The sequence below is a fragment of the Takifugu rubripes genome, chromosome 20 (genome assembly GCF_901000725.2).
Source record: "Takifugu rubripes chromosome 20, fTakRub1.2, whole genome shotgun sequence".
Classification (NCBI taxonomy): Eukaryota; Metazoa; Chordata; class Actinopteri; order Tetraodontiformes; family Tetraodontidae; genus Takifugu; species Takifugu rubripes.
Genome location: NC_042304.1, coordinates 4,865,617 through 4,893,493, shown reverse-complemented (window position 1 = coordinate 4,893,493; position 27,877 = coordinate 4,865,617). Strand labels below are relative to the sequence as shown.

Below are 27,877 nucleotides of genomic sequence, written 5' to 3'. Positions count from 1 at the left end.
GTTAATGTAATGATGCCAGCAACCACATCAGGCCGGACACCTAAACAGATACGAACAAGCGCTGATATCTTCTTTATAGACTTGAAAAACCAACCAAAACAAACCAAGATGGATTAAGAGAAATTTAGGCACTTAAAAAGACACCGTTAATATTCTAAGTTTAAGATTTCTATACTATTATTTTATTTGAAAGGATTGCTTTTCCGTTTTCACGTCTCGGAGCGACCGCAGCAGCTCCTGACGCATGAATAAAGACATTTGTAACCTCGGGGCGTGCGTGATGACTGGAACGCTGCGTCCTGCAGCACTTTTCGCTTCCAGCAGCAGGGGGGCAGAGAGACTCGCTCCTCCCCGGCCTCCTCTCCATCCTCATCCTCACAGTCAGACGCACTTTGCCCTGCCGAGCCGCCTCCACCGCCGCGTCCCCGCATCACTTTCACGCACTTTTCTCCGCAGAGCGGATTAATGGATTAGCAGTGAACGGGTCGGATTATTATTCCTCCGCCGAACTTTGTCTTGTTTAGTTCCAGACTTGTGACCGTTCATGAGGGCTCTGTCCATGTCTTCTGTCGGATAATGGCTCCGGCAGGATCACTTGTTAAACTTTGTGGGATTATTTTCGAAATCACATGTGTTGCAGGTGAGAGGATAAATTCATTTTATAGTCCCGTTTTACTTCCGTTATATTACTTGTTGGTACTTAAGTAAACTTGTAAAAATCTTCTCCCATTATATTTTTGGATCCGAGTTTGCCATTTTAATACTAATGAAGTTACATATAGGCTGCGATTAAACTGTCTTTATACTTTATTGTTACTAATAAAGTGCGTTTCTATATCATTGGTTAGTTTAGAAAAGATGGTTTAGTTTGCTATGAATCTGTAGCTTTAATCTGTAGTTTAGTTTTTCATTAATAGTATAAAACTAATGTATGACCATGTCAGTGTTTGTTGAACGTGAACCAAGATGAGAATATTGCCTGACAAAGAACTTTCAATAATATTCAATCAATAATATTTTATGCAATTTGCTAATCCTGGGACCAAATTGGGTAAATCCCACTTTCCTAATGTGTTTTTCCATACGAGAAATGTGCTCTAGGGCCTCAGAGGGAGGTGGCGAGCAACTCGTATCCTCAGAAACAGGAACCCCACCTATAGTCCACACTGTGTGCTGGGTTATTGAGTCTGACCAGGCCCATCTTCCCGTGTTTCCTGTTTTGACACAGCTCCGCCATTTTCTGTGGCAGAAGGGGAAAAAAAGGCCCGGTTTAATCTCATGCGGCAGTTTTATCACAGGCTTTGATGCTATCCGGTGAAGTTAAATGTCCTTCACATTATTTAAGGCACCGGACTCTCATGAGTGTCATTTGACCTTTGCCCCTTCCACGTGTTCATATATTTGGTGGATAACCTTGTCTCTGCTGATTGTGCGTCGGCCCCTGCAGCTCTTGAACTGCGGTTCATGCCCGATCCGCCGAGGCTGAGCAGCTATGGTGTCCACAGGTTGAACAAATCAGACAGCCTGGAGCTAACGTGCAGGTACGTTTACGGTCCGGTAGCTGGTATGTACCCTGTGCACGGTGCACGTCTCTTATCATCTCCGCTTCTCTGCAGAGGTCGGCAGAACCTCCAGTGGACGACCCCTCCTACGAGTCCCCGCCTGTCCATCAGTGACTGCAGAGGGTCTGGACTCTTCTGCACAACTCTGCGGATCTCTAATGCAACCGTCAACGAGACGGGACTCTACCAGTGCGCCTACAAGGACCTGAAAGCCGAAGATGGCAAAACTGCTGTTTCCGCTTATGTGTTTGTCCGGGGTAAAAGACGTTATTGACCTCGCCTTGATTCAGTACTGTGAATCAATACTTTAGGGGTAAAGAAAGAGAAATTCCATACGAGGCAAATGTTCTTTCAGCGTTACTATCACATGACTGTTGTAACATTGTAAAGAGTAAAAATGGTTCCATCTGGAGGTGGTGCTACATGCTACATTAGCTAAATTCCTATTTGCTGATTGCTGATCACATTGCAGTGATAACTTAAAGGATGTATTATCCTTAATGCTAGTGTTGCCCGCTGTCGTGTGTCTGATACTTTTGCAATATTTTCAGATCCCAAGGTGCCATTTGTGCCGTCTGAGAAAGAATACGAGATGGTTTTCGTCCGTGAAGGGGAGCGGGTGGTGATCCCGTGTCGAGGCTCGCTGGAGGATCTCAACGTCACCCTCCACACTGTGAGGAAGACTTCCTTTTCCTCTCTAGCCCGGTGTTTTGCTTCGTGTCCACCCTCCCCATCAGCCATAATTGTCATATACAAGAATGTTCAACTCAATTTTTAAGGTTAAGGTAAAAACAGAAAGCAGAAGAATCATGTGTGTCTCTGTCCGTCAGAAGTATCCAAATAAAGAGCTTCATCCTGATGGGAAGGAAACTCTGTGGGATGCCAGGAAGGGTTTCACTGTTCCAAGTCACCTGATCAGCTACGCCGGCGTCGTGTTCTGCCAGACTTGCATCGGAAATGAGACCTATAAATCCCCCCTGTACATCATAGCTGTTGTTGGTAAGAAAAGCACTCCCCAGGGATCGCTTGATTATTTTCATTGGGAGATTATCAGCAAGATTATTTTCAGTTTGTGTGTGTTTGTGTTAACACTCAACAATGGGATGGACAATAACCAGTGCACACAATATTAAAAATATATGTTCAAATATTCCACATGTGGTCTCCAAAAGTATATTTGTCATGATCTCTACTAGTAGCTCTGGATTATCGATTCCACTTGTAGACTTAGTAGCTCCAAAAACTCTGCTGGGTCCTTTAGCTAAGCTTCAGGCCCGGGTTCACCAGCCCCTCGGTGCCACCACAGAGCGAGCACCTGCACAGATGTGTAGAGTAAAATGTGGACACGCTGAAGTAACTTGCTCTTGTCCGTGTGAGATGAAGGGGAATCAGGAAGACAGTGAAACTGGGGGCAGCCAGAGCAGAAGGCCCTGAAGGCCCTGTCAAACAATAGGCTGCCCATTGACTCCTTCGTCTGCCCTCCTTCTTCCGCAGGATACAAGATCTATGATCTCACCCTGACTCCTGCTAAGACTGAGTTAGCTGCAGGGGAGCGGCTGGTGCTCAGCTGCACCGCCACCACCGAGCTCAATGTGGGCATCGGCTTCAACTGGACGCGCTCGGGTCAGGTCCTGGTCAGTGCTCACCCTCTTTGACCCACTTGTCTCTTTCCAGGAATATTTAGCTCATCTGTTAAAACGCTTTAAAAAAAATGTTATGACAAATAATTGCACGTTCATGCGATTTTCTGTATGGCTGTTAGACCTCAGGGAACAGTTCCAGCCTAGTGTCTACAACATCCCACAAAAAGAAGCTGTGGAGCTCTCTGGAACTGTCAAACACATTGATAGTGGAGAACGTGACTGTGGATCACACTGGAGATTACACCTGCTCCGCATCCAGCGGGCCGATGGAGAAAAGTGAATCAGCGCATGTTACAGTATACGGTACACACACACACACACACACACACACACACACACACACACACACCCACACACCGAGTAGAAACGCTGAGGGTGTTTAGTGCCTGTCCCTTTAAATCAAGTTAAATTAAGATTCCCACTCATCTTTCATCTGAACTTGAGGATGTGATAAAATTGATTAAACCAGCAAGCTCCTTTAATATAATAGCGTACTGTAATAGCAGACTGCAGATAATCCCACTCTTCATGTGCTCGGTGATCTTTGTGGCTTGTCTGAAACACAATACCCCCTGATTGTGGTGCTATTTTACAGAAAAGCCCTTCGTTGAAATAAAGGAGCCATGGGTGAAGGTCTGGGAGGTCAATGTGGGCCATCAGTCCACTACGATTCCAGTCAAATACTCCGCGTACCCAGAGCCTGGCTTCAAATGGTACCACCCCACGCAGAAGGAAAATATGCTGTGGCAGCAATTCCCCTGTCGGCTCAACGTTGACGCCTCCATTGTGCATTGCTTCCTGACATGACCTCCTCTCTGCCTGTCTAGGTTAAAAAATGGCCAACCGCTGAAGGACGATTACAGATTTAGGCAGAAAATCGACACCCTTGTCATCCACAGAGTCGCAGAAACGGATGCTGGGAATTATACGGTGGTTCTGATCAATAAAATTACTAAGGAGGAGCATAGGCGCTCCTTCCAGCTGCTGGTCAATGGCGAGTTTTCCTCTGTTCTCTCCAGTGAAACTAAAGAAAGGAAAGTTTTTTGTGCCCAGGTGTTCACTTCTCTGTCTTTTCTACAGTGGCTCCTCATATTATCGAGAAGGAGGTGGCGCCGGACACCGATGTCTACCCCTTTGGCAGCAGCCCCACGCTGAGGTGCACCGCGCGGGGTTTTCCTACACCCTCGCACGTCGAGTGGCAGTGGATGTCCAAAGAGGACTGTCCAGAGGCCTTCCAGTAAGTCCCCACAGAGGGCGAGCTCCCCTTCTTCTCAGTGGCACTTGTTCACCAAGCTGTTGATGCGGGAACGCCGCTTTCGTGATGTTGACAAAAACAAGAGAGGAGACAATGGAGGCACACTGAGACCTGATGCAGATCAGAGGATGTGATTCACGCACTCACAATGCCTGTTTTTAGACGGGCCTCCACTATTCTTTCCCAGAATGTCCCTATTTTTCATTTTGACTGAATAGTCTGACGTACGTGCTCGCTCTTCAAGATGGCAGCTCCCTACAGGAGCCGTGCACGCAACCCAAGTCTCCTCAGGAGTGCACTCTTGTTTCTCCTGATATTGAGATGGTGTTAGTGGGTGGTTCAGACTGTCCTCTCCCTCGCTGCTTCCTCTTTCCTTCCAGCTTCATTCTACTAAAACTGCAAATTCCTTCTGTATATTTTATTGGAGACAACCATCAACTCTGCAGGATGTTACACATTTAAGGACACCGTTACACAACAAAGGAAAGAGAAGAGATGGAAGCATGGCTGTCTGGGTTAAACCCTCCATTTCTGTGATATTTGTCCATTTACAATTGAATCAGAATCCCTTTATTGTCAGTGTACATGTGCAACAAAATAAAAAGGAGCAGCCCTCAGATGAATGCAGGAAAATTGCAGTTAAAAAAGGTTAAAAATATATAAAAAAATATAAAAGATCAGTGTATTGAAAAATGAAAAAGTAAGAGCACAGAATGTCAGACAGGTAAGAATGTTTTACAGCGTGTGAATTTATTACCGTCGGGTGTTGGTGGACGTTCAAGTGTCCAGGATTGTGCAGAGTTGAGTGACATGACAGCTTGGGGGTAAAAGCTGTTTCAGTGTTTGCTTTTGCTTTGATGCTCCCAAATCGTCCGCCCAAGGGCACAGGTTCAAAAAGGTGGTGACCAGATGGGTCTCCGAGGATGCTGTGGGTTCTCCAGAGGCAGCGTGTGTCTATAGATATGCTGCACAGCTGGCAAAACAAAGCGCAGAAGGACACGAGCAGCTCCTCAGCTGTGTTGTTCTTCCTGGCTGTCCATCCCTAAATGAGCCGTTGTGAAGTTTTTCAATCTGCATAATTATGACAACACATATCATCACAATTTAATGTGTGCATCTTAGGAAGGAAAAGGCTTAAAGATGTTACAAAGCTTGAGTTTGGACACCAGAGACCCAGTCAGAAGTTCAGTATGGGTGTTACCCACCCAGAAATATTCATTTATAATTCATCAGTCCCACGCTCACAAAAAAGAAAGGTCAAAGGTCATTGAAGGACCCGGTGGACCTCCTTCACATTTTTAATAGTGGTGTTTACGAGTTCAGCTCACCATCACACCACTGAACAAAACTGCATTGTTCTCTCCAAAAAAGATCAATCTACAGTCTGCTCAACAAGCCAGAAGGCTGCTGGAAATGTTTTGTGGATTGATGAGCCCAAAATAGAGCTTCTGGCTGAATTGACAATTGTTATCTTTGGAGGCAGGAAACACGGAGTTCCAGCACAATAACTGCACCTTATCTGTGGAACAGAGACAGGTCTTGTTTTCACAGCTCTGTTGCCATCCCCAGGTCAGGGCCGGTCAACCCTGACCTTCAGCTCCTGCAGTGTACAGGCTGGAGATCCATCAGCAACAGCACTGGCCACCGCGCCGTGGAACGAGTCATAAACGACACGGATCACGCTCTGAAGGTAAACACACTCTCTTGTTTGCAGCAGCAACGCCCCCATCTTGCACCAATGTCTGAGTATTGTCGTTGGTTTTCCTCCAGAAAATCATGAGCTCCTTGAAGATTGAGAAAGCTGAGGTCCACGCCCTCTACAGGTGCATGGCTCACAACAAAGTCGGCGAGGACTCGCGCGTCATCTTCTTCCATGTGACGCGTAAGACCTGCATCATTCTCCCACCATTTCCTTCCATCGCCACGTCTCCTCATTACGTCTCCCCCTGCGGCGTAGGCGGGCTCGAGGTGAGCGTGTCCCCGTCAGGCGAGCCTTTGGAGGAGGACCACGTGGTCCTGCGCTGCAAGGCCGACAAGCTGCTCTACGAAGACCTCGCCTGGTTCCGCGTGGCCAACTTCACGGAGGCGGAGCAGTTGTCATCCGTGCAGCCCTGTCGCTCGCTGGTTCTGCAGGAAACACCTTTGACGCAAAGGCTGCATTCGAACCTGGAGAGCGCCAACGTGACCCTGGAGCTACCGATGCCCGACGCTTCCCGCAAGGACGAGGGCCTGTATGCGTGTCAGGTGAAAAACATCAAGACCCAGGAGAAAACCTGCCTGCTTCGCCGCCTTTCTCTTAAAAGTAAGGAGAACCTTAGTTGTTACTTCATGAATACAGCAGCACTATCAGAGTTAAACCAGTTTCCATAGGACCAGAAGAGCAAAAATAGGTTGCCCTCAATGGAGCCCAGGAAATTTGTCGATGTACAACCTGCCTCCTGAAGTGGAGGATTAAATGATGCAGGTCAACACTGCTCAGTTCTGTTTGGTTACTTTCCCTCCGTTTCTCTGAGGGGGTCAGCCCAGACTCTCCTCCCCTCCGCTGGGAGATCGGATCACTTCGGCACATCCTGGATCTGCATGTCTGCACAACACTATAGTTCAGAGGATTCTGCGATATTTCTCCTCAACAAATCAGTTTTTAAACCCTTTAAGGTTTAGTGGAGACTTAAATGAAACCATTTAGAGACCAGCTTGGTGTTTGTGAGGCAAAACTGAAGAATGTTCCGTTTTAGCCCAGGAAGCTATCAATGTTAGCTGCATCATCGGAAGCTCGATAACGACGGATAAGATGGAAAAGGATCATTGCTACTGCTCTTGAAATAGTTCTGTATCCAAAATCATTTGCGATCTTGTATTGGAACTCTCAACCTGTGACCATCTGATTTCAGGTCTTGAGGTTGCACAGATACTCAACAACCTGACGGATCAAAGAGTCAACCTCAGCGCCATCGTAACGCTGCACTGTGACGCGGCCGGGAGGCCGAGCCCAACGGTGCTGTGGACCAAAAACAACCAGACTGTGGTGGAGGGCTCAGGTTTGTCCACTCTCCTTTGTCACCGGACACCGGCTGGTGTCTGCGGGGGCTAAAACCAAGCCGACCTGTTCTGCTTACAGGTGTAATTCTGAGCCATAACAACCGTACTCTGACCATTCAGCGGGTGAAGAAGGAGGACAGTGGTCGCTACACCTGCACGGCCTGTAACCGGCGCGGATGTGACAGCTCGCAGGCCTTCCTGACGACTGAAGGTCAGGATTTTCTTGTCAAAATAGTTTGCGGTTAGCATAGCGCGCAACATAAGCGGTATATTTATGTAGGATTCCAAATAATACTCAGTTGGTCATATAACAATGGCATAATAATTGACAACAAGATGATAGCGATGCTATTTTTATATCAAAGAGGTAAAATAAGAATGACTTCCTTATGACAGGAAGCTTGGTCTGTTAGCGCACATCCTCGGAGGAGGCTACAGGACAAAGGGGAAGGCCAGTCTGGCCCCTGCTCACCCCTTTTCTCTCCCCCCAAGAGAGAGGCCGCGACAAACAATCTCACGCGCTAACTAGAAACGGGGTCTACGTGACCCGTCGCTCGCCAGCAGTCTGCAGAGCCAGTTCCGTTCACTCCCAGTTAACGAGAGATGGTCGATCCCAGAGCCAAACTGGCCAAAATAAAACTTTCATACGCCGTAATAATGCTTGTAATGTCTCTGCTCGTCTCCATGGATACGGTCGTCTCAGTTGACATTGGCCATACGTTTATCATTTGTTATGACTAGATAGAATATCAGTTTTCTTCAGATTCCAACACTCCCAGTCTGCTTCCTGGGAATCTCACACACACACACACACAATATGAACATGATGCTTATATTGTTCTAGGTGCGGAGGTGAAGACTAACGTGGAGCTGATTGTCCCCATTGGATCAGTGGTCATCGCCATGTTTTTCTGGTTACTGATCGTCTTCGTCATCCGTGGAAGAAAGAAGGTTAGAATGTCCTCATCTGCGTCGTGCCACCTTTTTCCCTTCCCTGGATTTTTCCATGGAAGCTACACACTAGTTATAAAAAGATGTGTCACACACTCAGTGTGGGCATGTATGATCGATTAAAAGGGAGCAGTCTGGCTCTTGCTGGCGGTCCTTTGTATCCTGGAACAAGGCCACTCTTTGCTGGTGGAGGTCACGTAGACACAGACTGGGCCCCTTTCACTGGACAGGAACCAGAATCACTGGAAAACCATAGCGAGATATGAAAAAAGTCTCATTATTTCCACACACATTCTCTCTTTCTGTGTCCCTCAGCCCAATGGAGGAGATATGAAGACGGGCTACCTGTCCATGATCCTGGACTCGGAGGACATGCCCATGGACGAGCAGTGCGAACGACTCACATACGACGCTAACAAATGGGAGTTTCCCCGGGACAGACTCAAGCTGGGTGAGACCACTACAGCGAAGCGTCCCACGACACCACGACACCATTCTTGAGACAATGCTAAAGTTAGACCTGTGAAGAACGTTCTCCTGATCATGTTTTAATTATGGTTTCATTGAAGGGGACCCACTGGGACGGGGGGCATTTGGACAGGTGGTAGAAGCAGCTGCCTTTGGCATCGAGAAGGCCACCACGTGCACCACTGTTGCGGTCAAGATGCTCAAGGGTCGGTGTGGTCACCAAACTGCAATTTTCACTTTGACAAATAGAATTCTTTTCATAATTTCTAAAAGAACAAAGGGTCCCAATTATATTGAATTAGCCTCTTTCTGTTCTATTTCTCTGGTTTTATATCAAATATACTTTTTATCACATCTACCAAACAAATGTAATAAAGTATAGACGGCTTAGATGATATAAATAGGCAGTATTTTAGTGTATAAGATTGTAACAGTATCATTTTATTGGATATTAAAAATCTTGCTGTAGTGTAAAATTTAATATGATAAACAAATATTCAGTATTGGTACGCGCCTGTGTGTGTATGTGTGTGTGTTTGTGTGTTACAGAGGGCGCCACATCCAGCGAGTACCGTGCTCTGATGTCAGAGCTGAAAATTCTCATCCACATCGGACATCATCTCAACGTGGTCAACCTGCTTGGCGCCTGTACGAAGGCCGGAGGTGAGTCGGGGGGCTGTTAGAGAGTCCACGTCTCAACGTCCGTGATGGATTTCCTCCCTTTCTTGAGCTGTTTTCGTGGTTCTTCTTCATTTAGGGCCCCTGATGGTGATTGTGGAGTACTGCAAGCACGGAAACCTCTCCAGCTACCTGAAGAGCAAGCGTGGGGAGTACAGTCCATACAGGGTAGGGGACAGAAGCACGCGCAGTTTCTGCTGAGAGGTCTGGCCTGCTGGGATAATGTCTGCCGTCCTCCTAATCAGAGGAAGCGCGTGGACAGTCAGAAATGGGGGTCTCCGGAGGAGCACGTCATCGACGGGGACCTGGGTCTGGGGACGGTTCCCCAGCTGGACATTTGCACCGGGACGGCCTTGTGCGCCATGACTGCAGACAAAGCATCAAGCAGCAGCGTGGACACTCAGGAAGGTAGTGAGAGACACTCCCTCCTGCTCATTCTTCTGAGATCGCTCCGGTCTCATGACGGTCAAATGCTCCCTGTGACCACAGACAGCTCAGACGAAGACCACCTGACCATGGAGGACCTGATATGCTACAGCTTCCAGGTGGCCAAAGGCATGGAGTTCCTCTCCTCCCGCAAGGTAACGCGGCAGCTACGCCCAGATGCGTTTTAAGATAAGAGCCGCACTTGAGCGCGAACCTCCGTGTTTCCCCTGCAGTGCATCCACAGGGACCTCGCTGCCAGGAACATCCTGCTTTCAGAGAACAACGTGGTGAAGATCTGCGACTTCGGCCTCGCCAGGGATGTCTACAAAGACCCCGACTACGTCCGCAAAGGCGATGTGAGTTAGTCACGTGGGAGATGAGTCGCACAGTCCCATTAGCGCCGGTGCAACACGTGTGTCGCCTCTCTCGCTCCAGGCACGCCTCCCTCTCAAGTGGATGGCTCCCGAGACCATCTTTGATCGGGTCTACACCACGCAGAGCGACGTCTGGTCCTTTGGGGTTCTCCTGTGGGAGATCTTCTCTCTCGGTCAGCAATGGCTAACGAAACGAGTCCGTCAAGCGGGGAGTGTTTTCTGCACATCACGTCCTTCTTTCTCCCGCAGGTGCTTCTCCGTATCCTGGCGTTTGCATCGACGAGTCTTTCTGCAGGAGGCTTAAGGAGGGAACGAGGATGAGGCCTCCAGAATACGCCCCCACTGAGATGTAAGTGGGGGGACCCGAGCACGAGCACGCACCGTCGCAACACTCTGGCTTAACCCGCCCCTCCTCTGTAGATATCAGATCATGCTGGACTGCTGGCTGGATCGTCCCACCGACAGACCCACGTTTGCCGAGCTGGTGGAGCATTTGGGGAACCTGCTGGAGGCCAGCGCTCAGCAGGTGAGTCCGAACCTTCGCGGGCCGCTCAGGAGCTGGCTCTCAGTCGCTGCCCACATGCTGCTGCTGTAGCCGTCCTCTCCGTGCGCCTGAACGCCACACGGGGTGTTTTTCAACAAGCTCACACGATTCGGCAGGCATTGCCAAGTCCTTCTGGGAAAATGTAGGACGTCATTAAATGGAGTAACCGTCCTGGCACACAAGCAAATGAGAACTAATGACTGAAGAAAAATAAAACAGTGCCGCTCTAATTAGATTACATCATCCTGTGATTAACGGCAGGATAGTTGAGGATTCGTTTCTTCATTGTTGTGGGAGCATAAACATGTCACCAGGGTGAGAAAGAGTGAGATAACCGAGCCACAAGGGCTCTGAGGGATCAACGGTCTACAGTTTGTTCATGTCCCCCTTCATTTCTGCCGTCGTCTCAGCATCTCTGACATTAAAAAACTCAAATAAAAATAATTAAAAATGAGAAAAGCCAATTAAATGAGTGTAACTCCACCACAAAGGACTCGCCTCTGAGCTGATATCCAGACTTTGTTCACAGGATGGGAAGGACTACATCCCCTTGACAGCAGATGCAGATCTTTCTCCAGTGGCCCCTGAGACCAGGAGCCCCTATAACAGGCCCCAGAGCGGTGAGCTCCTGGATGTTCAGCTCCACTACGACAGCCCACCACCCATGGGGTCAGCGCCATGATCGTGTCCTCCATTTTAGTTAGGATAAATGCCGAACACTCCTTCATGAACGCTGCTTGTCATCTCCCCGTGCAGAGCGTCCCAGCAGAGCGAGCGGTGCAGTCGGCCCCTCAGCATCAAGACCTTTGAAGACATCCCTGTGGCCGACAGCCGCGTCATGGTGCGTTGGTAGGAGTATCATCGTAAAGACCCAAACGAACTCAACCAACCCCTCGCTGCAGCACTGACCATCCTTTCCATTCCTTGTCTCTTAGCAGGAGGGTCACACAGTCATGGGTATGTGCTTCTCACCCGAGGACGAAAAGGGCTTGAACCAACACCTGTCGGCCACTCCCAACTTCAGGTAGGTGTAAGCATCGCAAGGCAGCGTTGTGGCTTCACGGCTCGGTGTGAAGACGACTTCCTGGTTTGTATCTGCAGCCACCTGCTGCGCTGTAAGAGCAAAGAGTCCGTGGCCTCGGAGTCGTCCAATCAGACCAGCGGGTACCAGTCGGGGTACCACTCCGACGACACGGACACGCCCATCTACGCTAACGAGGAGGCGATCATGAAGCACAACATGCTGAAGAAGCCGCGGCCGCACAAGGTGCCCGACAAATTCAACACGGAGATCCGCTACAGCACGCCACCGGTCTGACCACGCCCACTTCGCCCCAACCCTTTTCACTGTAAAGTCCTTTCCCCCGCAGGCCTCACACATAAGGAACAATGGGAACGGCTCAGATCCAAGCTGCAGCCCTGAGATATTGGACCAAGTGATAACAGTTAGCTGGGGGAGGGGGGGATGAAGGTTGTATGATAAATTTGAAAGTGCAGTTCTTTTTGGACAGCCGGAGGAATGCTATCATGTTTACACAGTAAGCAGGAGTCTGGGCCGCCTAAGACACAAGGTTACACCTATTTCCTTTGGCGTATTCCGGCGACTTCCTCTCAAGCAGGAAAGTGCATGTGGAATTTTTAGATAATTGAATCACAAAATACTCTCTTCCTTTGTCAAAGTTCTCAGCCCGAATAGATGAAACTAGCATATGTACAGTTCCAGTTTGCGTATAACTTACAGTATTTTATTAGACTGTGTATGTCTACACTTAATAAATGTAACTAGTTTTATAAAAATAAACGTACTTTTTTTTTTTTCCCAATGTAAAACATTAAATTGAACGAAGAGCACCAAAAATGAGGAGTGTGTGGAGTACATGATGCATTTTCACTTTGGTGGTCCTCCTCATCACATTTGCACTCGTGACGCGCTTCGTTTTTGTTTTTATTTTGCTCCGCTGTTACAGGAAGCTTCAAAGCTGTTGACCAGACTAGGTGACAGTGGGACCACACAAAATATTGTGTCTACAATCAAGGGCGACAACACCAATAATAGCACACCAGAGGAAGCCACTTTAGAGGAGTCGTTTCCACTCACCCGGAACGTAATTCCTGGGGTTTAATTTAGAAAATCCCCTCTGTCACAGCTGGACAAAGCCAGGTGGGCAGACGGGCTTATCGCCTGGAACACATGCAACAGTGAATTGTAAGGTTGTTCATTGAATCAGTACTGCTCCATACTGAGAGTTCAGTCTGAGAAACTACCAATGCTCCAACCATGATGTTGAGGGTAGCATTAGCATCGCCTTTGCAAAGGTGGTGATTTAAAGTTCGGTTAGAACATGTGATAAAATCATGGGTCATGTGACCCACCCAGCTCAGCTGAGGAGGTGTAATGCTGCCTTGTAAGCTGCATTTATCCAAAATGAACAAATATTGTCAATTTTATACTATGTTTTAAAGATTGCAACACCTTAAAATGAACCAACGTGGCCTGGTTATGTGAGATAGTGTTAAAATAGACAAACAGATCCAGACGCTTTCTTGCTGTGCTAAAGCATTAGATCACTCAGGTATTGTCAACAAAACTTCTCACACTGTAATGTTTTGCTCAGTAAGTAAAACTCAAATTTAATGTGCGGAGAATTTAGAACTTTGGCTTTTTATATTTTTAAAAGTCCAACCTACCTGGTCTCTATTCTGAACAACAGCGCCCTCTGCTGCAGTTACATGTAATTATATGTTATTTCAGCCCCAGTTGTTAGTCGTGTTTGAATTTTAGGCCTTTTACCACAATAAATAGTTTGGAATTTCCGTGCAACATTTATATTAGAAATATTTTTTGCTCAGTTCCACTAAAGATTTCATATTAACTTAATTACTTTACATTTCATGCTAAGTAGAAACCTAAACATTTTATTTTACCAATCTTTTTTCAGCCATTTAAGAACAAAAACAAAATACAGCTGCTGTATGTGTTTCATATCCAGAACTCAGGCTGATACGTTTAGAAAACAGATGCAGTTTAATTTCCTCAGGAATGGACAGAAGGCAGACTCTGGCAGGAAATGCCTGGGCATTGAAGGCTCAAAGGTTTTAGAAAAATAGCAAAGGCTTTTCCCAACAGATGACCAGCTCGCCAGACAAAGCCCGTCAAGACAGAATATGACAGATGGCGAGACTTTTGCTCCCATAAATGAGGGGATTTAGGTGGACTAAACTGCTCTTTTAATGCAAATTCAACTCAAAAAACAAGCATGAAATGATGAAAAATAGCATTATTACATGTAACAGTCCTTTCTGTAACTAAATATTGAGCTAAAATACAAAAACAGCATTAAGTTTCAAATACTTTCTCCAATTCTGTGTGTTAGTCTTACTAATATTGCGGTCAGTGTTTATAGTGTTTCATCAAAATCAGTTAAAATGTATTGAAATTAAAACACGTTTTTGAACATGGTCGATTTTAAAGCACAGCTGCTTTGTAAGGTAACACCTCCCACCACTAGGGGGTAGCACCGCCCTAGCAAACTCGAACACAGCTGTTAGCCAGTGGAAGAACATTTGACAATTACGGGCACCTGAAACTTTACAGATGCTGATGGAATGGAACACTTGGTGTGTGGAATGAACATTGCCCACAGAGGCTTTTTAGCTGTCAAACCCCATCTGAGATTAACAGAAGACTGAGGTGAGAACAGGTGACGCAGCGCAGAGAGGAGCGATTGTGTCATTAAACTGTCAGATTTAAATCAGTCAGCCAGAGATAACAAAGTGTGATTTCCTCACCTACCTGTCAGTTCAATGTCAGCTCACAAATAACTACCAAACCCAGCTTTAAAAAAGAACCCAAACAAAACAAGCCAAAAAAACCAAGAACACACATGCACACACACTGATTTGCAAGACAGCTTAAGTTCATTTCACCGGCAGGCCTCCGAGCAGCCTTATCTCATTTCCTTGTCATTCGCCCAGAGCTTCTAAAGGCCGCTGCAGGCCTGTCGCACCTTTCTGCCAGCCGAGATCGACGTCTGTGATACAAGACAGCAATTTAGCAGCAAATCAACTCCTGTGACATTTGGTGTTTGGCAGCTGGGAGGGAGGAATAAAGAAGAGCAGACGTAAAAACGAAATCAGGCTGAGAATATGCTAACGAGCGCAGTCGTCAGATGCACCAGAGTCACGGTGGTGACGGCTGGGATGACCCTGGCAGGCTCCAAGTACCTGAACGCACCCTTTCATAGGTAAGCATGACTGAACTAAAGTTACAGATCAGAAGGAAAACTCTTCCCGGCTAATCTCCTCTTCTGCTTCAAACGATGAGGTGGGGGGGGGTCCCGGTGAGATCTAGTTGATGAGATGTAGGTGAGGAGGATCCATCTATGGTGTGAACAGCCAGGCAGCAACGATGCTGGTAACTGGAGCTGGTTTATACTGGCGTGGGTGTGCAAACTGATAAAAAAAATTATTTTGCTTCTGCCCTGTTCGTCAATCAGCGAATGGTTACCTGAGGGCTGGGACCGATGACGCCTTTCGTTTTTCATTGCTTTACGTCATGTCTCCAAAGAAAGCGGAACTGACTCATGGCAGGAGGCGGGAATGGGGAGTTGTACCGGAGCCTCTGGGCACAGACCGCAAACAGGGCTGTGATCAGCCCATTAGCCTGACGCATCGCCTGTCACCTGCATCCGGCTCCGGGTGACGGGTAACCTGTGCGACGCAAGACAGCCTTTAGGCCATAACTCCCGGACTCAGGGGAGGAATCTCAGCCTTTACACATTGTGAGACGACGGACATGCAGCTGTGATCACAAGATCCCGTCTGGTCGGGGGTCAGATTTGTTTTCGTCATTAGGACAATTGTTAGTTGTTATGCTCCAAAAGACCCTGATGTGGGAGGATTCTGAGTGCATGAGTGTTTAGGGAGGGGCTCATGGCCCAGTACGACCTGTCAGAGCAGCACAATACAGGAGCTGTTCAAAGGGAGAGACACTCATCGCTGATACGGGCTCTGGCGCAGCACCACAGACGGCAGTCAACCGGCAAGAGAATAACAAACGATGGTTAAATGAGTAACAGATCCAGATGAAATGGTTAGAGTGCCTCGCTAGTCTCCGGCATCTTCAGATAAGCTGATGCTCATCGGCGTGTGGGTCCGTCACCGTGTGGCCGCCACTCCATCAGGCCGGATGAGAGCTCATCTCTGGGTCACGGGCGTTATCGCGGACACCTCCGAGCGTCTTCTCTCAGGGGAAATAAAGAAGCGGTGAGCTTGTCGCATGCACGCTGCTCAATCAACAGGGGATGTCTGAGAGATTTACAGGAATTGTAGGTCCAACGCAAACATGCCTGGAAGCATCTGTCAGCGCAATTTTGAACCACGGCCATAATTTAACCCTCAACGCAAAAATTACCAGCATAATGACAGACTGCTTTACAGTCCTGGAACTGTCAACGGTGAGGCGACGACTCTTTTATATGTCCACTCTGCCCCTCTCCGCGCGGAGAGGGTCCCCTCCTTTCTCGGGTGCAGTTCTAAACCTGCCTGCTATGCTGCACAATGGAGGAACTGAGCCAGACACGTCTGTGGCAGATGCTGGCTGGCAGTAAAAGCTCATTGCACAAGCTGGCAAGGCTCCCTTATACCCTCAAGTTCAACAGTTTATCTGTGTTCCACACTCACGGCTGCTTGGATCGGCGGCGGCCCAAAGACAAAAAGATCCTCAGCCATGATCCAACTGCAAACTTTGGTCATGATATGCGACACATTGCATAAAAAACCTTACTGAGGTCAGGGGGTGTCAACGCTATGTTTGACATCTTTGATACGAGGGCTTTAAAAGACGCGTGTAGATGTGTCTCAGTGGGCTTTGAACGGGGCTCAGCCGTGTTTAATAATGCAGAGCCTCAGACGGCCCAGGGTGCAGCTTTTATCTCCAGCCGGTGTTTCCAGGGTTGCTCAGCTAGCCTTGTGTACGATTTCATGATTAAAATGGCCCAGCTCCAGCCACACACTCACGCTGCTATCTGCAGCTGCCATCAGGTCACACACTCCACGATTCCTACACAACTCCAGTTGATATTCGCGACAATCGATCGCACAATTATCCATTATGCATTGAGAGCAACAGGATGTGTTGCCTCACTATTATTGTGTCTCTTTGGGCCTGTGAGCCTCTGAAATCTGCAGGGCCAGATAAGAACACCAGCCGGACGGTCCATTCACAAAATTTCTCATGAGGTCACTCATGTGTTGGTTATTAAAAGCCAGCGGGGTGGTGGAGGTAGTGCCGGTGGGGGAGCAAAGAAAAAAAGAAGAACCGTCAGGATGTTTTTCTCACTGTCATGATAAGACTTCTTCTTCCTTCCTCCCCCCTGAGAAAGCATTGTCCAAATGCTCTTCATATCAAGGAACGAGAACCATCCGTGTGTCTGCACGTGTGGCATTGGTGAATTATTCATTAATTCACTCACAAGTGTTTTTGTTGTGCCCCTCATGCACAGCTGGGCAGGAAGGGGGCCGTCTCAGGTTATCACGGCCCCGGCCGGACACCCACTTCAGTCCCCTGTTACACTGCAGATGTGTGTTTTCCTGACCTTGTTTTCAGATGGTTGGGAGTTTGAATCCTGTACCCCCCCCCCCCGATGCTGTCTGGGAGCTGCTCTTCAGAGACTGACCAACTAAAAAGAATCACACGCTTGATCACAGCACAACAATCAGCTAACTGAGCTAAACTAAATGAAACATTGCCAGAATGTTTCCAGGGTGTTGGATTTCCAGGCTCCTGTGTTGCCCAGTTGTAGGGTGACAGCAGGAGACTCCAACTGTACACACAGGTGCTGAAGTCAAATAAATAAGGATATTTTGATCGCACTGAGGGAAGGAAGCAAATCAAGTCAATGCCGCAGGAAATGATCCCTCCAGGATGGTTCAGAGGTTGTTGCAGTCTGGAAAAGACGACCGCCCACTGTCCCTAGAAGTCTCAGACGTTTAGAAGGCACTCCCGCCTCGAAGCCTCCTATAGCCCGATATTACATCAAATAACCGCCATGGACGAAGCTGCCCTGCTGTCAGCTCTACTGCTAAATGTTATCCCTGTGTCAAACTCCACATGAATCGCTCTGCCCTTGCTGAAAACCAAGAGCCTGTTGACTTACATGTTTTGCACCTGTGTTCACCAACTGCTGGAGCTGCCAACAATGGAGGAGGCCAATGGGACTACAGCAGACCCTCCCCACCGCAGGGGTCCAGCTGGAACTAACCTTGAACCTTGTTAAATGTCAGTATCCGGGTGTTTAAATGACCTTCCATGCCTTTGCTCCAGTCATTCCAGCTTTAATTTCAGAGTAATTCTGACATGTTGCAGCACTTCTAGCTTAAATGCTCTCGATGCCTGGAACTGGACACCCCAGCTTCTTAAGTGATCTGCAGCCTTGGGCAGTATGAGATACAGACAACAACGGTCGAACACGCTGAACTGTAGCTCAGACGGAGCGGTTCTGCAGCAACGCGAGCAAAGATGTTCCTTCTTTGCCTCGTTCATGACAGACAGACGGGACGTGTCTATTCCTCGCGGGTGCAGTCTGAACTAGTTTTAGCAGCATGTTTTAAGGGAGATTAAACTTGGCTTGCAAACACTTTTAATTTTGTTTAACTTGGGCTGCGATCTAGCTGAGGTTTGAACATAGATGGATGGGTTACTCAAGCTCTTGGATGTTACTTGATTCAATATTACAAAAGAAATGGCACCTCGGTTAATTAAAAACAGGAGTGATACCGATCATCCCGGTGGTTGCCATCCCATAATGTGTGAAACCTCGTATTCACATCCTGGTCGTGGGATGTTCTCATCTCTGGAATGCTTTTGAAAGATGAGACAAACTGCTCATACTTCCAGTCCTTGCAATTCAATTTACACAATAGCTCCATAATCCACCAGCACAAAAGCAACAATTTCAAACATTTCAACAGGAACACGCCGCAGTGGAACCATAAATACTGATGCTTACATCATTACTTCCTCAAAGGGAACAATCCACCTTGATTTAATATTGTACACTCCAGGAGAATGCCATTGGAATGATTGGCCATGCATTTTTGTGTATTATTAAGCTCTTATGTTAAAAGAAAGCCGTGGATTTGGTTTTGACCTGGAGCTCTGCCAGAATAATCAGAGCTGATGTGAAAAGCTCACTGAATGCCTGAATTTACCGTGATGGCTCCATCAGCTAAACCCACGCGCTAATCATGTCCTTGTCAGGTGGAGTGTAGAGGTCAGGCGGGTCGAGCAAGAAAGGCCACGCTGCCGATGAGGTCGCGGTGTTGAAATCAGCCTCGAGTTAAAGGGGTGAGGGCCGCCCTCCTGGTTATGTGTTCTGCAGCGGAATGTCTAGTTGGAGTTGGCAGTTGTATTTCCACCCTTCTTACACTGAATCCCACAGCTCCAGGGCTGGGGCAGAGCGTGAGGGAGCGCAGTGAGAGAGTCCAAACCCTGTCAAATCTGTGCTCACACGTAAAAAGAGATATAACCACAATCACATCATGCCTATGGCTCTTAGTTACTTAGATATCATAAAAACCCCGTAGTAGAACCCGTACGCAGACAGACCCAGCATGAACCAGGTCATAATTTAAGGTCTGACTGTAGTTTGGCATCCTTCATCGGTCTAACTGCTCCAGTTGTAGTAACCCTGGGTAGAAGGACCTACCTGATGAGGAATTCCATGGATGCTCAGACACCCCTGGGGCCTCCTGCTCTGACATGTCTACATGTCTGCTCAACCAGCCTGCACGGAAACCTCAAATCAGTTCTGGACTGAATGACAGCAGAACAAAGGTTGTGTCGGGAGATGAAGTCAGTGTTTCTATGGTGAGCTTGTGAGCTCAAAGCTGTTGTTTCTAACATTATTACTGTCATTACCTTTTTGCACACACACTAATTTTTACACAAAAAGGGTTACTTATGTGGCATTTTTCAGTTATTTGTCACGCAATCCTTGGGACACGTGAGCACGGCCCACTGAAGAGACACCCAACAGCTCAGGATTGATGAAATAAAGACTCCATGTAACTCCAATGAGGATGGACATGGAGGACATGCACGGACGGGGCTGACTCCCACTCTGATTTAAGCAGTTAGCATGTCTGTGGATGAGAAAGGGTTAGTTACAGATTAATACCAATTATTGACCAGATCGGATGGGAAAGGACACCAAAAATAGATCCAGAGTGAAGAAAAGATGAAAGAAAGTCTACTTAGGGGTGGTCCGTTCACACGTATCAACTCACGAACATCAACATTTCAGTCTCAGAGTCTATAAATAAGCATGAATCCGATTGTTTTGCTTGGCGGTTCCGATTATATGTTTAAATCTGGCCTGTCTGCAGACTTTGACGTGAATAGCCCGTGCACGTGACGTTTACAGCAGTGAAAATGGCGATGAAGTGAGCCTCTATGGTCCAGCTTCAAAAACAGTCCTTGGCGGAAAATTTGGGAGTGGACATTTTGGTCGTCATGGTGACTCATTGGTGCGTATCTCCACTGCTGGAACCTCCTGCTCCAGGGTTGGTACGTAGGTCGGCCCCAAAAACTGTACGGTTCCTGCTCACAGCATTTCCAAAGTGGAAACACGGATGCAGTGGGGAAGGAGGGAGCTAGAGGAAAGTTTTCTTACAGGTAGAGGAGATCAGACAGGTGAGGGAGGATGAATGAGCTTGTGAGGAACAAACAAACACAGACAAAAAAGACTCACGAGGAGCAAACAAGTTTACAAAATTAGATGATGACAGTTTTACATTATAGCACGCTGTAAATTACAGGAATTAAAGCTGTTTTTACTTTTGTTTCAGGCACATTTAATACAATTATAAGTAAGCATTTTAATTTTATCAAGTCTTTTAAGGTAAATAATTTCCATGCAAATTAAATAAAATAGCTGTGTCATCTTAAAGGAGGATGAAACAAACCTCTCACTTAATTATTAAGAAGCACAAAGACAAACTGTTTTCCACTCTACTATTTTGATGATACAGTGTTTTAGTGGGTCACGGCTACTTGGTGCTCTGTTGCTTCACCTCTCAGACGCTCCCACAAACCCGCGGTGGCGACAGCGGGAGGTGCACAGACACGTGCGCTGGCACAATTTCCACACATCATTTCCATCCATCCATCCATCCATCCATCCATCCATCCATCCATCCATCCATCCATCCATCCATCCATCCATCCATCCATCCATCCATCCATCCATCCATCCATCCATCCATCCATCCATCCATCCATCCATCCATCCATGAGAAGGGGTGTAGACCATGTTGACCATCTTCACGCTCTAACAGGCTCCTCAGGTGCTTCGGTGAGGTATTGCCTCAAACAAGGCCGATTCAAAAAGGTTATGAAGACGCCTCGTATATTTGAAAGACTCCGAGATGTTGGTTTTCATTGAATTTGAAATGTCGAAGCAGGGGTGTGCGTCAACTGCAAGACAGTGGATGTTTATCCAGCCAGACCTGATGGGAAGGAAGGCAGATATCCTGAAGCTCCATCTCACCTCCTGTAGAAAACAGGAAGCTTGGGGGCACACTGTGGAAGGTGGAGCAATACCATTCCTGCTTATGGAACTAGAGGTCTGTGGAGGTCCTCTCAAGCTTTTGTATTTTCGTAGACAGCAAGGAAAAATATATATATGACTTTTTCCTAACTTGTAGCTCAAGCTTTCCTTTGACCTGCTCCTGTGCTGTTTCAAACTGCACTGTTAGAACGTCCCATATCGAAAACCTGTGTGACCTTTATCGGTGACGGGCTTTAAATGTCACTGTGATGCTGATATCACATAGGAAACATGAGTGACGTATGAGGCATGATTATTTATCAGAGAACCATCGTAAACTGTTTATGCCTGGCTGTTCTGACTCAGCTGCTTTACTTTCGTCTGTTTTATTTTGTTGATTTGACGTCCTCTGTCCTACTTCATGCGTTTCTCTGACTACACCTGAACCATCTCACCTGCCTGTTCCTGCTAATAAACTTTTGGTACTTGAACACGATCAATTTATACGGTTTCAGATGGTTATACCCGTCTCCTGGTTTATGCTTTGCTTTGTTGGGCTCATTTCTGGGTGCCTTGGAGGTTGCTTTCATCTTTCAGACACATTATTTTTATCCCGTCCTCTTTAGAACCCTCTGTTATGTAGGATAACACCCCCTGCACTGGCGCCACTCCAGGGCATCTGGAAATACAGACCTTCTGTATTTTCTGTACTCGTTTCCCTTTTCCTCTTTCTCTTGGATCCCTGAGCTCGTCTGCATGCCTACCTTGTGATATAGAAGTTGTGAGAGCATTTTTCTTAGATCTGAACCAAATCCCACCCAGATTAACTGTTATTGGGCTTGTGTTGGCTGGTTTTAGCTTGCCACGTGCCTGCAGGCAACTCAAAGTAACTAAATGGTTCTAAATGGCCGAATGGTGCGCTTTTCACAGCACTGGCATCGCCTGTTTGATGGTTCATCTACAGGTCACCCCCCCGTTCTCACTTCAGGTCATCAGCCAATGGATCAAAGGTCAAAATTGGCCTGCTGGTTTAAAGATATTGCCCAAAATCCAAACCAAAGATATGAGCATACAATAAGTCCAATACATGAAAATTTGTCTTGGCATTTGTTTGTGTGTGTGTGTGTGTGTGTGTGTGTGTGTGTGTGTGTGTGTGTGTGTGTGTGTGAGAGAGAGAGAGAGAGATCTAATATATGTAAACCTTATTATTGAATGATAAATGATTATTGTTGCTAATATTTACCCATGGTAGCCAAATCGAACAGTGAATAGCAGGTAGACCCTTAATTCTGTGCCTGTGCATAAACCTGGCACAACACTGATATAAAATATAAAGCACCACATAAATGTAACCGTAAAAACTAGAACCAAGCCCTGAGAGAACAGATCCCTGCCAAGCAGGTCATTTCCCCACACACTGCGACAAACAACCAAAGGATAGATACTCTAGAGAGCCAGTAGTAATAAGAGGTTACAAAACATATAGTAGGTTGCTTTAGGTCAAAGCCTCTGAAATCAAGAACATCACTAATATTTAATCAGATTTTCTTCCTTCAACACTTCCTGATATTTAGTTATTTGGCAGACAAACAGACAGACAGACGCCGGCTGTCACATCACCTCCTTGGCAGAGGTAAAAGCAAAAAACAAAAAATAAGCCTTCTTCACTGATTAAAACTTTTTTTTAATTTTGCTAATATTGTGTTTGATGATGTGGTTTTGCTTTTCACCCAAAGAAGGGGTTACCGTCATTATCCTGCTTACTGGTCCATCCCACCACACAAAAGGAAAAGGGAACCATTGGAGAACACGGGCTACGATGACACGAACCACCTTGGAAAAATGTGTGGGATGGGCTGGGTGAGTGCTGACGTTCTGGAAGGTGGGGCCATCGTGGGACACATGCCATCACATGCAAAAGGTCTACAGCAGATAGAGGCCTCATGTGTTGTTGCCCTTTATTTCATGCTCAAACTGCTACATGAGTCTCTTTCGCTCCATCTGGGAACCTCTGTCCCATCAGAACGAAGCTCAGGCGGTGCTGAAAGGAGCGACGCCATGAAGCCACACAAACATCTTCATCAAGCAGCCATACAAGATAAATCGGTGCTCCCTGTTGCTCTTTCATCAAATTTCAAATGTTTGGCATGCTGCGCCCTTTTTGTTAGCCAACACATTATATAAAGCCTCATAAGTCAATAAATGACACGCGGTATAGTGTCTAATCCCTTGAACTGTGCCAAACCCATTAAATCAGATCAACTTCAGCAGGGAGAGTTTGTTCTAAAGCCAGCGAGGAAGGAGACAGTGTCAGTTGGTTGTCTCCACCTTCATAAACACAGTTGCGATAGCTGATCGGGTCGGGTCAAATTATGCTGAATGACGTCCTTTCATAGCAGGGTTTCGTTGTGCCTAAAGCCCCATCCCTGGCATCATTACTCATTCTCTGCTTTTTGTGACTTGCGTTGCAGTTTTTCCAACGAAACCCACGCCAACATGACAACAGAAGACGCTCATACATCATGAGCTGCTGAGTGAGAATTTCTGTGGTGTGTACGACCAAGCCACTGAATTATGACATAAAGAAAAAGGTAGTTATATTTAATATCAAATGCTGTGTGTCATAAATCATCAATCGATGAAGAAATTAAGCAGAAAAGTGCCAATGGACCATAAACTATGTCAGTGACTGTTTTTATCAAAGAGCATGAAAGTAAACATCTGCAGATGTCTACAGAAGGTTCTTTGACGTGGAAACATAAATTTCTGCTGTACGACAAGACATGCCGACGGTGTGATGGGTACGTCGGTAAATATGGATCTGAACCTCCTGTGGGCCTGCTGGAAGAGCAGGAGTTATGCTCGCTGAAATCCATCCAGGAGACCTTCCGAATATCCAGTTTTCCTTTTCCCACATGCACCATGACCATCTGTGTTGGCCAGTGCTGTTGGAAGGCCCGTAGATGCTTTCTTGGGAGTAAAAAGCTGCTTGGTGTTGAAGTGGAGACGATCCGAGAGACAGTTGAGTCACTGTGTTGCAGAATAAGGAAGCAGTAGAGGGTTAATTTCCAGTGTTGCGGCAGAATTGACGTAAACGAGTTAGGAGCAATTAGCCTCCATTTTAGGAACACGTCAATGATGCAATTCCCGTTTTGCATAATGTCCTTAATTAATGGAGCTCCACAGCTGGCAAATAGCAGTTTTGCAGGAAATTCACCAAACAGTCTTCTGAACATCTTGATTTTACAATTATTGCCTTCATAAATTCAAATATTTTTCCGTGGGAAAATTTCTTGTACGGAAATTAGGCTGAAACGGTTTTTTAGCTTGAAAGTTCTCACGCTTTCGTGCATGTGCACAGTCAAGAATTAGATAAAGTGCTGCTGCTTATTTATTCCAGGTTGGACATTTTTTCCCATTTTAGGTGGAAATGTTCAGATTCTGTTGCAGGTAGAAGAACATTTTAATGGCGAAGCTTCTTAAATATCACAAACATCCTAATCATTACCCCTCCTAATATGCATATATACATACGGTACAGTAATATAGACTTAAATGGAGATTGTGCGGGTTCAATGGCAGCATCGTGACAGGCGATATCCGTCTGGTCAAGGCCAGACGTCAGTGGGTAAACAATAGTTTGCAGTGTAATGAATGGCAATTTGGACAGCGTTCTTTTAAGTTCATTGATCTCTGCAGCAGATCCAAGGAAACTGGAGATTTAAATGAGCTTTTTAAGCCCTGCAGGAGGTAAATATTTGATGATGGGACAGGTGATACCAGTTCGCTGAATTTTCCAACACAGAAAAAAACTCGGAAAAAGTGGTTTTAGAAGGAACCTGGTCCAGAGAGAGAGATTACAGAGTCTGTGCAGAGGACGGCGTTAATAAAAAATAACCCCTGATATAATATTGAACTGAAAGTCTTTATCTGATTGGCGACAGTGCAAACTGAACAGTCACAATGTAAACGTGGGCTGATGCTGTGAAACTGAGGCGTCTGATGGGAACAGGAGGGCGATCACAGGACTGATAGATGTTATCATTTATTCCGTGTCTGAAATTAAAAAATATTTACAGGAATTCATCTTGTAAAATGAAACAGCACAGAGGGAAATCCCTTTTATAGATTTACAAATAACAGTTTTAGGTAGAATGCTGGACAAAAACCTCAGAAAGAAGACCGTATCAGCCAGTTCTGATGAGTGCAAAGATCATTTCAAAACTCATACGGCGTAGAGCGTTCTAGAACTTTTTACTCCATCCAGTGGTCCAAAAACCTGAAACTAGTCAGTAGCAATATACGCCTTTCTGCTGTGTTTAGCGACGACCCACAAGGAAACATCCTTTGAACGCAAACATCCCATATTTGTTCCTCACTCTTTATCATGCAGTCACGATTAGAGGTCAGATACTAGGTAATTAATGGGTGACTCATATTGAACCCCTCCTTCATTTCCTCTCCCCGCCTGATAATTACTGAGAGGACAGTCATGCTTCTATAGATTTATGGTGAGTTAACAGTTAACATTTGAAGTACTGTGGCAGCTTCCTAAACATCTGAACTTTTACCTGACAGGCGAAAAGTTCAGCAGACAACAGGTATTGTCCTCGGTCCAGCATATGTTTATTGTTAATTAATGCCACCTTTAAGGCTCTTATTTACCGTACACACAGCGCTGATCTTGTCTTTTAAATCCTATTAAGAAAAAACAGCTGCTACAGCATTCATCCCCCATTATATGAAAGAGCAAGGCAATTTAGCAATAGAATAGGACAGAATAGAAAAGAATAGAATAGAATAATTCTGACGGTTGTAATTGTGCAGGGTGCAAGAGTGGTAAAATGCACATTTAAAGCAGCAAAAGTGTTGAGAATGTCAGACCAAGTTTGTTTGTTTTCCAGCAGAGTAAAGTCTGGCTGAACCGACACATAACGCAGCTCTGAGAACAGAAGGTTCCCCCCTAACATGAGGAAGTGCAGTGTAGCTTAGATAAAATGTTGTCCCCTGACAAGCACCTACACACACACGCTCCTTTACCTACCTCTCAGACACACACTCACACACACACACGCACACACACGCACACATGCACTCAGGAACGCTGCTCATCCTCACATCACCACTGCTGCCTCCTGCTCCCACTGTGGTCTACGTATCTCTCCCCTTCTGGCTGACAGGCAACAGTAACAACCTTCCTCGTCTCTGTCAAGTTGCGACCACGGCTGTGTGTTTCCTGAGCAGCTTGAGCAAATATGGGAAGTGGTAGTGACCTGAAAAGTAACCCATATGCTGCACACACTTCTCTTCAGTTAACAGCTAAGTGAATGAAAAAAAATAAATCCAAAATACGGTTTACATGGGCCATATGGTGATCTTCCCCGCCCAGCAGTGAACCTTTGCCTTTGATAGTTTAATAATGCGTCCATATTTTTATTAAAAAAAATCACACTCAAATAAGGTTCTTAAAACCTTATATGCAGGACTGAATGTGAGCTTACAAAGCACCAGTGTAGACCTGAACCTTGGTTTCAGTGCACATTTGACCTGGATTTGCAGGACGTCTGTCAGCATTGGAGCCGGTCAGTGACAATGGCGGCATTGAGCATAGCAGGGCCATGGGAGGCGAGTGATGGGCATGTGTTCTGGTACACATGGAGAAAAGCCTCTTCTTTGTAGCCGAGGACTTGATGTTATCGCCACGATGCGCTGCTAAGATTGGGTGTCCGGCGTCACATGGAAATGGATGAACCATCACATGTCTGAGACGATGTTTCATAGGAACCCTGGGGATTGTCAGGGATGTGCTTTTTTTCCCTCAAGAAACTGCACAAACTTTACTCCTTCGCCTGTATTCACCAGTATTTGCACTTCTGTCGAGTGCCGCTCGCTTGTTTTTAACCAGAGAGGCCGGCGGTCTTTCTCAACGTTCACCTCTCGGTTTCCGTTCCAGCGCAGCTCAGCAAGAAGCAGGCGGCGTTTAATGTTAAACTGCCAGATTTACCACAAGTGTGTTGGTAGTGCAGAAACATCCTTATCAAATTTACAACCACAGTGAGGAGCCACAGCGTGTTGCGCAATCCCGCACGTACATGCGCACACACAAACACCCACATACATGTCTACTGTTAAGGCTGTCTCCCATGAGAAAGATCTGGTAATGAGAAAGATAAATTCTCTATTAAACAACATCAGTCATATGCAACAGTTTTCTGGGCAAAATTGGCTAAGCTGCAACCAAGCGTGAGCGACTGTTTGGCAGAAGAAAGCTCCTTTGCGTGAGTAAATAAGCTTATTTAATCATTTTTATATTCAACTGCTGCTTGGGGATAACAGATCAGACTCAGCACTTTGTGCAAACGGAAAAGCCGTCCAAATTGTCCTGAA

The 27,877-nt window shown here is 46.4% G+C and overlaps 1 protein-coding gene across 6 annotated transcripts; it reads left to right on the top strand.

Annotated features, from left to right (window-relative positions):
* Nucleotides 1–291: 291 nt before the first annotated feature.
* kdr (kinase insert domain receptor (a type III receptor tyrosine kinase)) lies at nucleotides 292–13,215 on the top strand. 6 transcript variants are annotated; one of them, XM_029828470.1, is made up of 31 exons: nucleotides 292–640; nucleotides 1,448–1,541; nucleotides 1,617–1,819; nucleotides 2,114–2,235; nucleotides 2,393–2,561; nucleotides 3,057–3,196; nucleotides 3,325–3,508; nucleotides 3,801–3,918; nucleotides 4,033–4,199; nucleotides 4,286–4,442; nucleotides 6,012–6,150; nucleotides 6,231–6,342; nucleotides 6,418–6,762; nucleotides 7,352–7,498; nucleotides 7,579–7,710; nucleotides 8,344–8,450; nucleotides 8,766–8,901; nucleotides 9,020–9,124; nucleotides 9,468–9,581; nucleotides 9,676–9,764; nucleotides 9,842–10,004; nucleotides 10,086–10,177; nucleotides 10,256–10,378; nucleotides 10,458–10,569; nucleotides 10,646–10,745; nucleotides 10,817–10,922; nucleotides 11,470–11,609; nucleotides 11,697–11,781; nucleotides 11,876–11,964; nucleotides 12,042–12,207; nucleotides 12,908–13,215. In XM_029828470.1, the coding sequence occupies exons 1-31, from the start codon at nucleotides 577–579 to the stop codon at nucleotides 13,061–13,063; spliced, it is 4,176 nt and encodes a 1,391-aa protein (XP_029684330.1). In that variant the 5' UTR covers nucleotides 292–576; the 3' UTR covers nucleotides 13,064–13,215. The 6 variants fall into 6 exon arrangements, with proteins under 6 accessions (XP_029684330.1, XP_029684332.1, XP_029684331.1 ...); XM_029828472.1 differs by having other exon boundaries at nucleotides 293–640; nucleotides 2,396–2,561; nucleotides 12,908–13,214; XM_029828471.1 differs by having other exon boundaries at nucleotides 294–640; nucleotides 11,879–11,964; nucleotides 12,908–13,214.
* Nucleotides 13,216–27,877: the final 14,662 nt, after the last annotated feature.

Coding starts and splice junctions, on each gene's coding strand:
- kdr (XM_029828470.1), top strand. CDS start 577: ATGGCTCCGGCAGGATCACTTGTTAAACTTTGTGGGATTATTTTCGAA. Junction 8,902..9,019: donor CCGGGACAGACTCAAGCTGG/GTGAGACCACTA, acceptor GTTTCATTGAAG/GGGACCCACTGGGACGGGGG. Junction 11,782..11,875: donor TGGCCGACAGCCGCGTCATG/GTGCGTTGGTAG, acceptor CTTGTCTCTTAG/CAGGAGGGTCACACAGTCAT.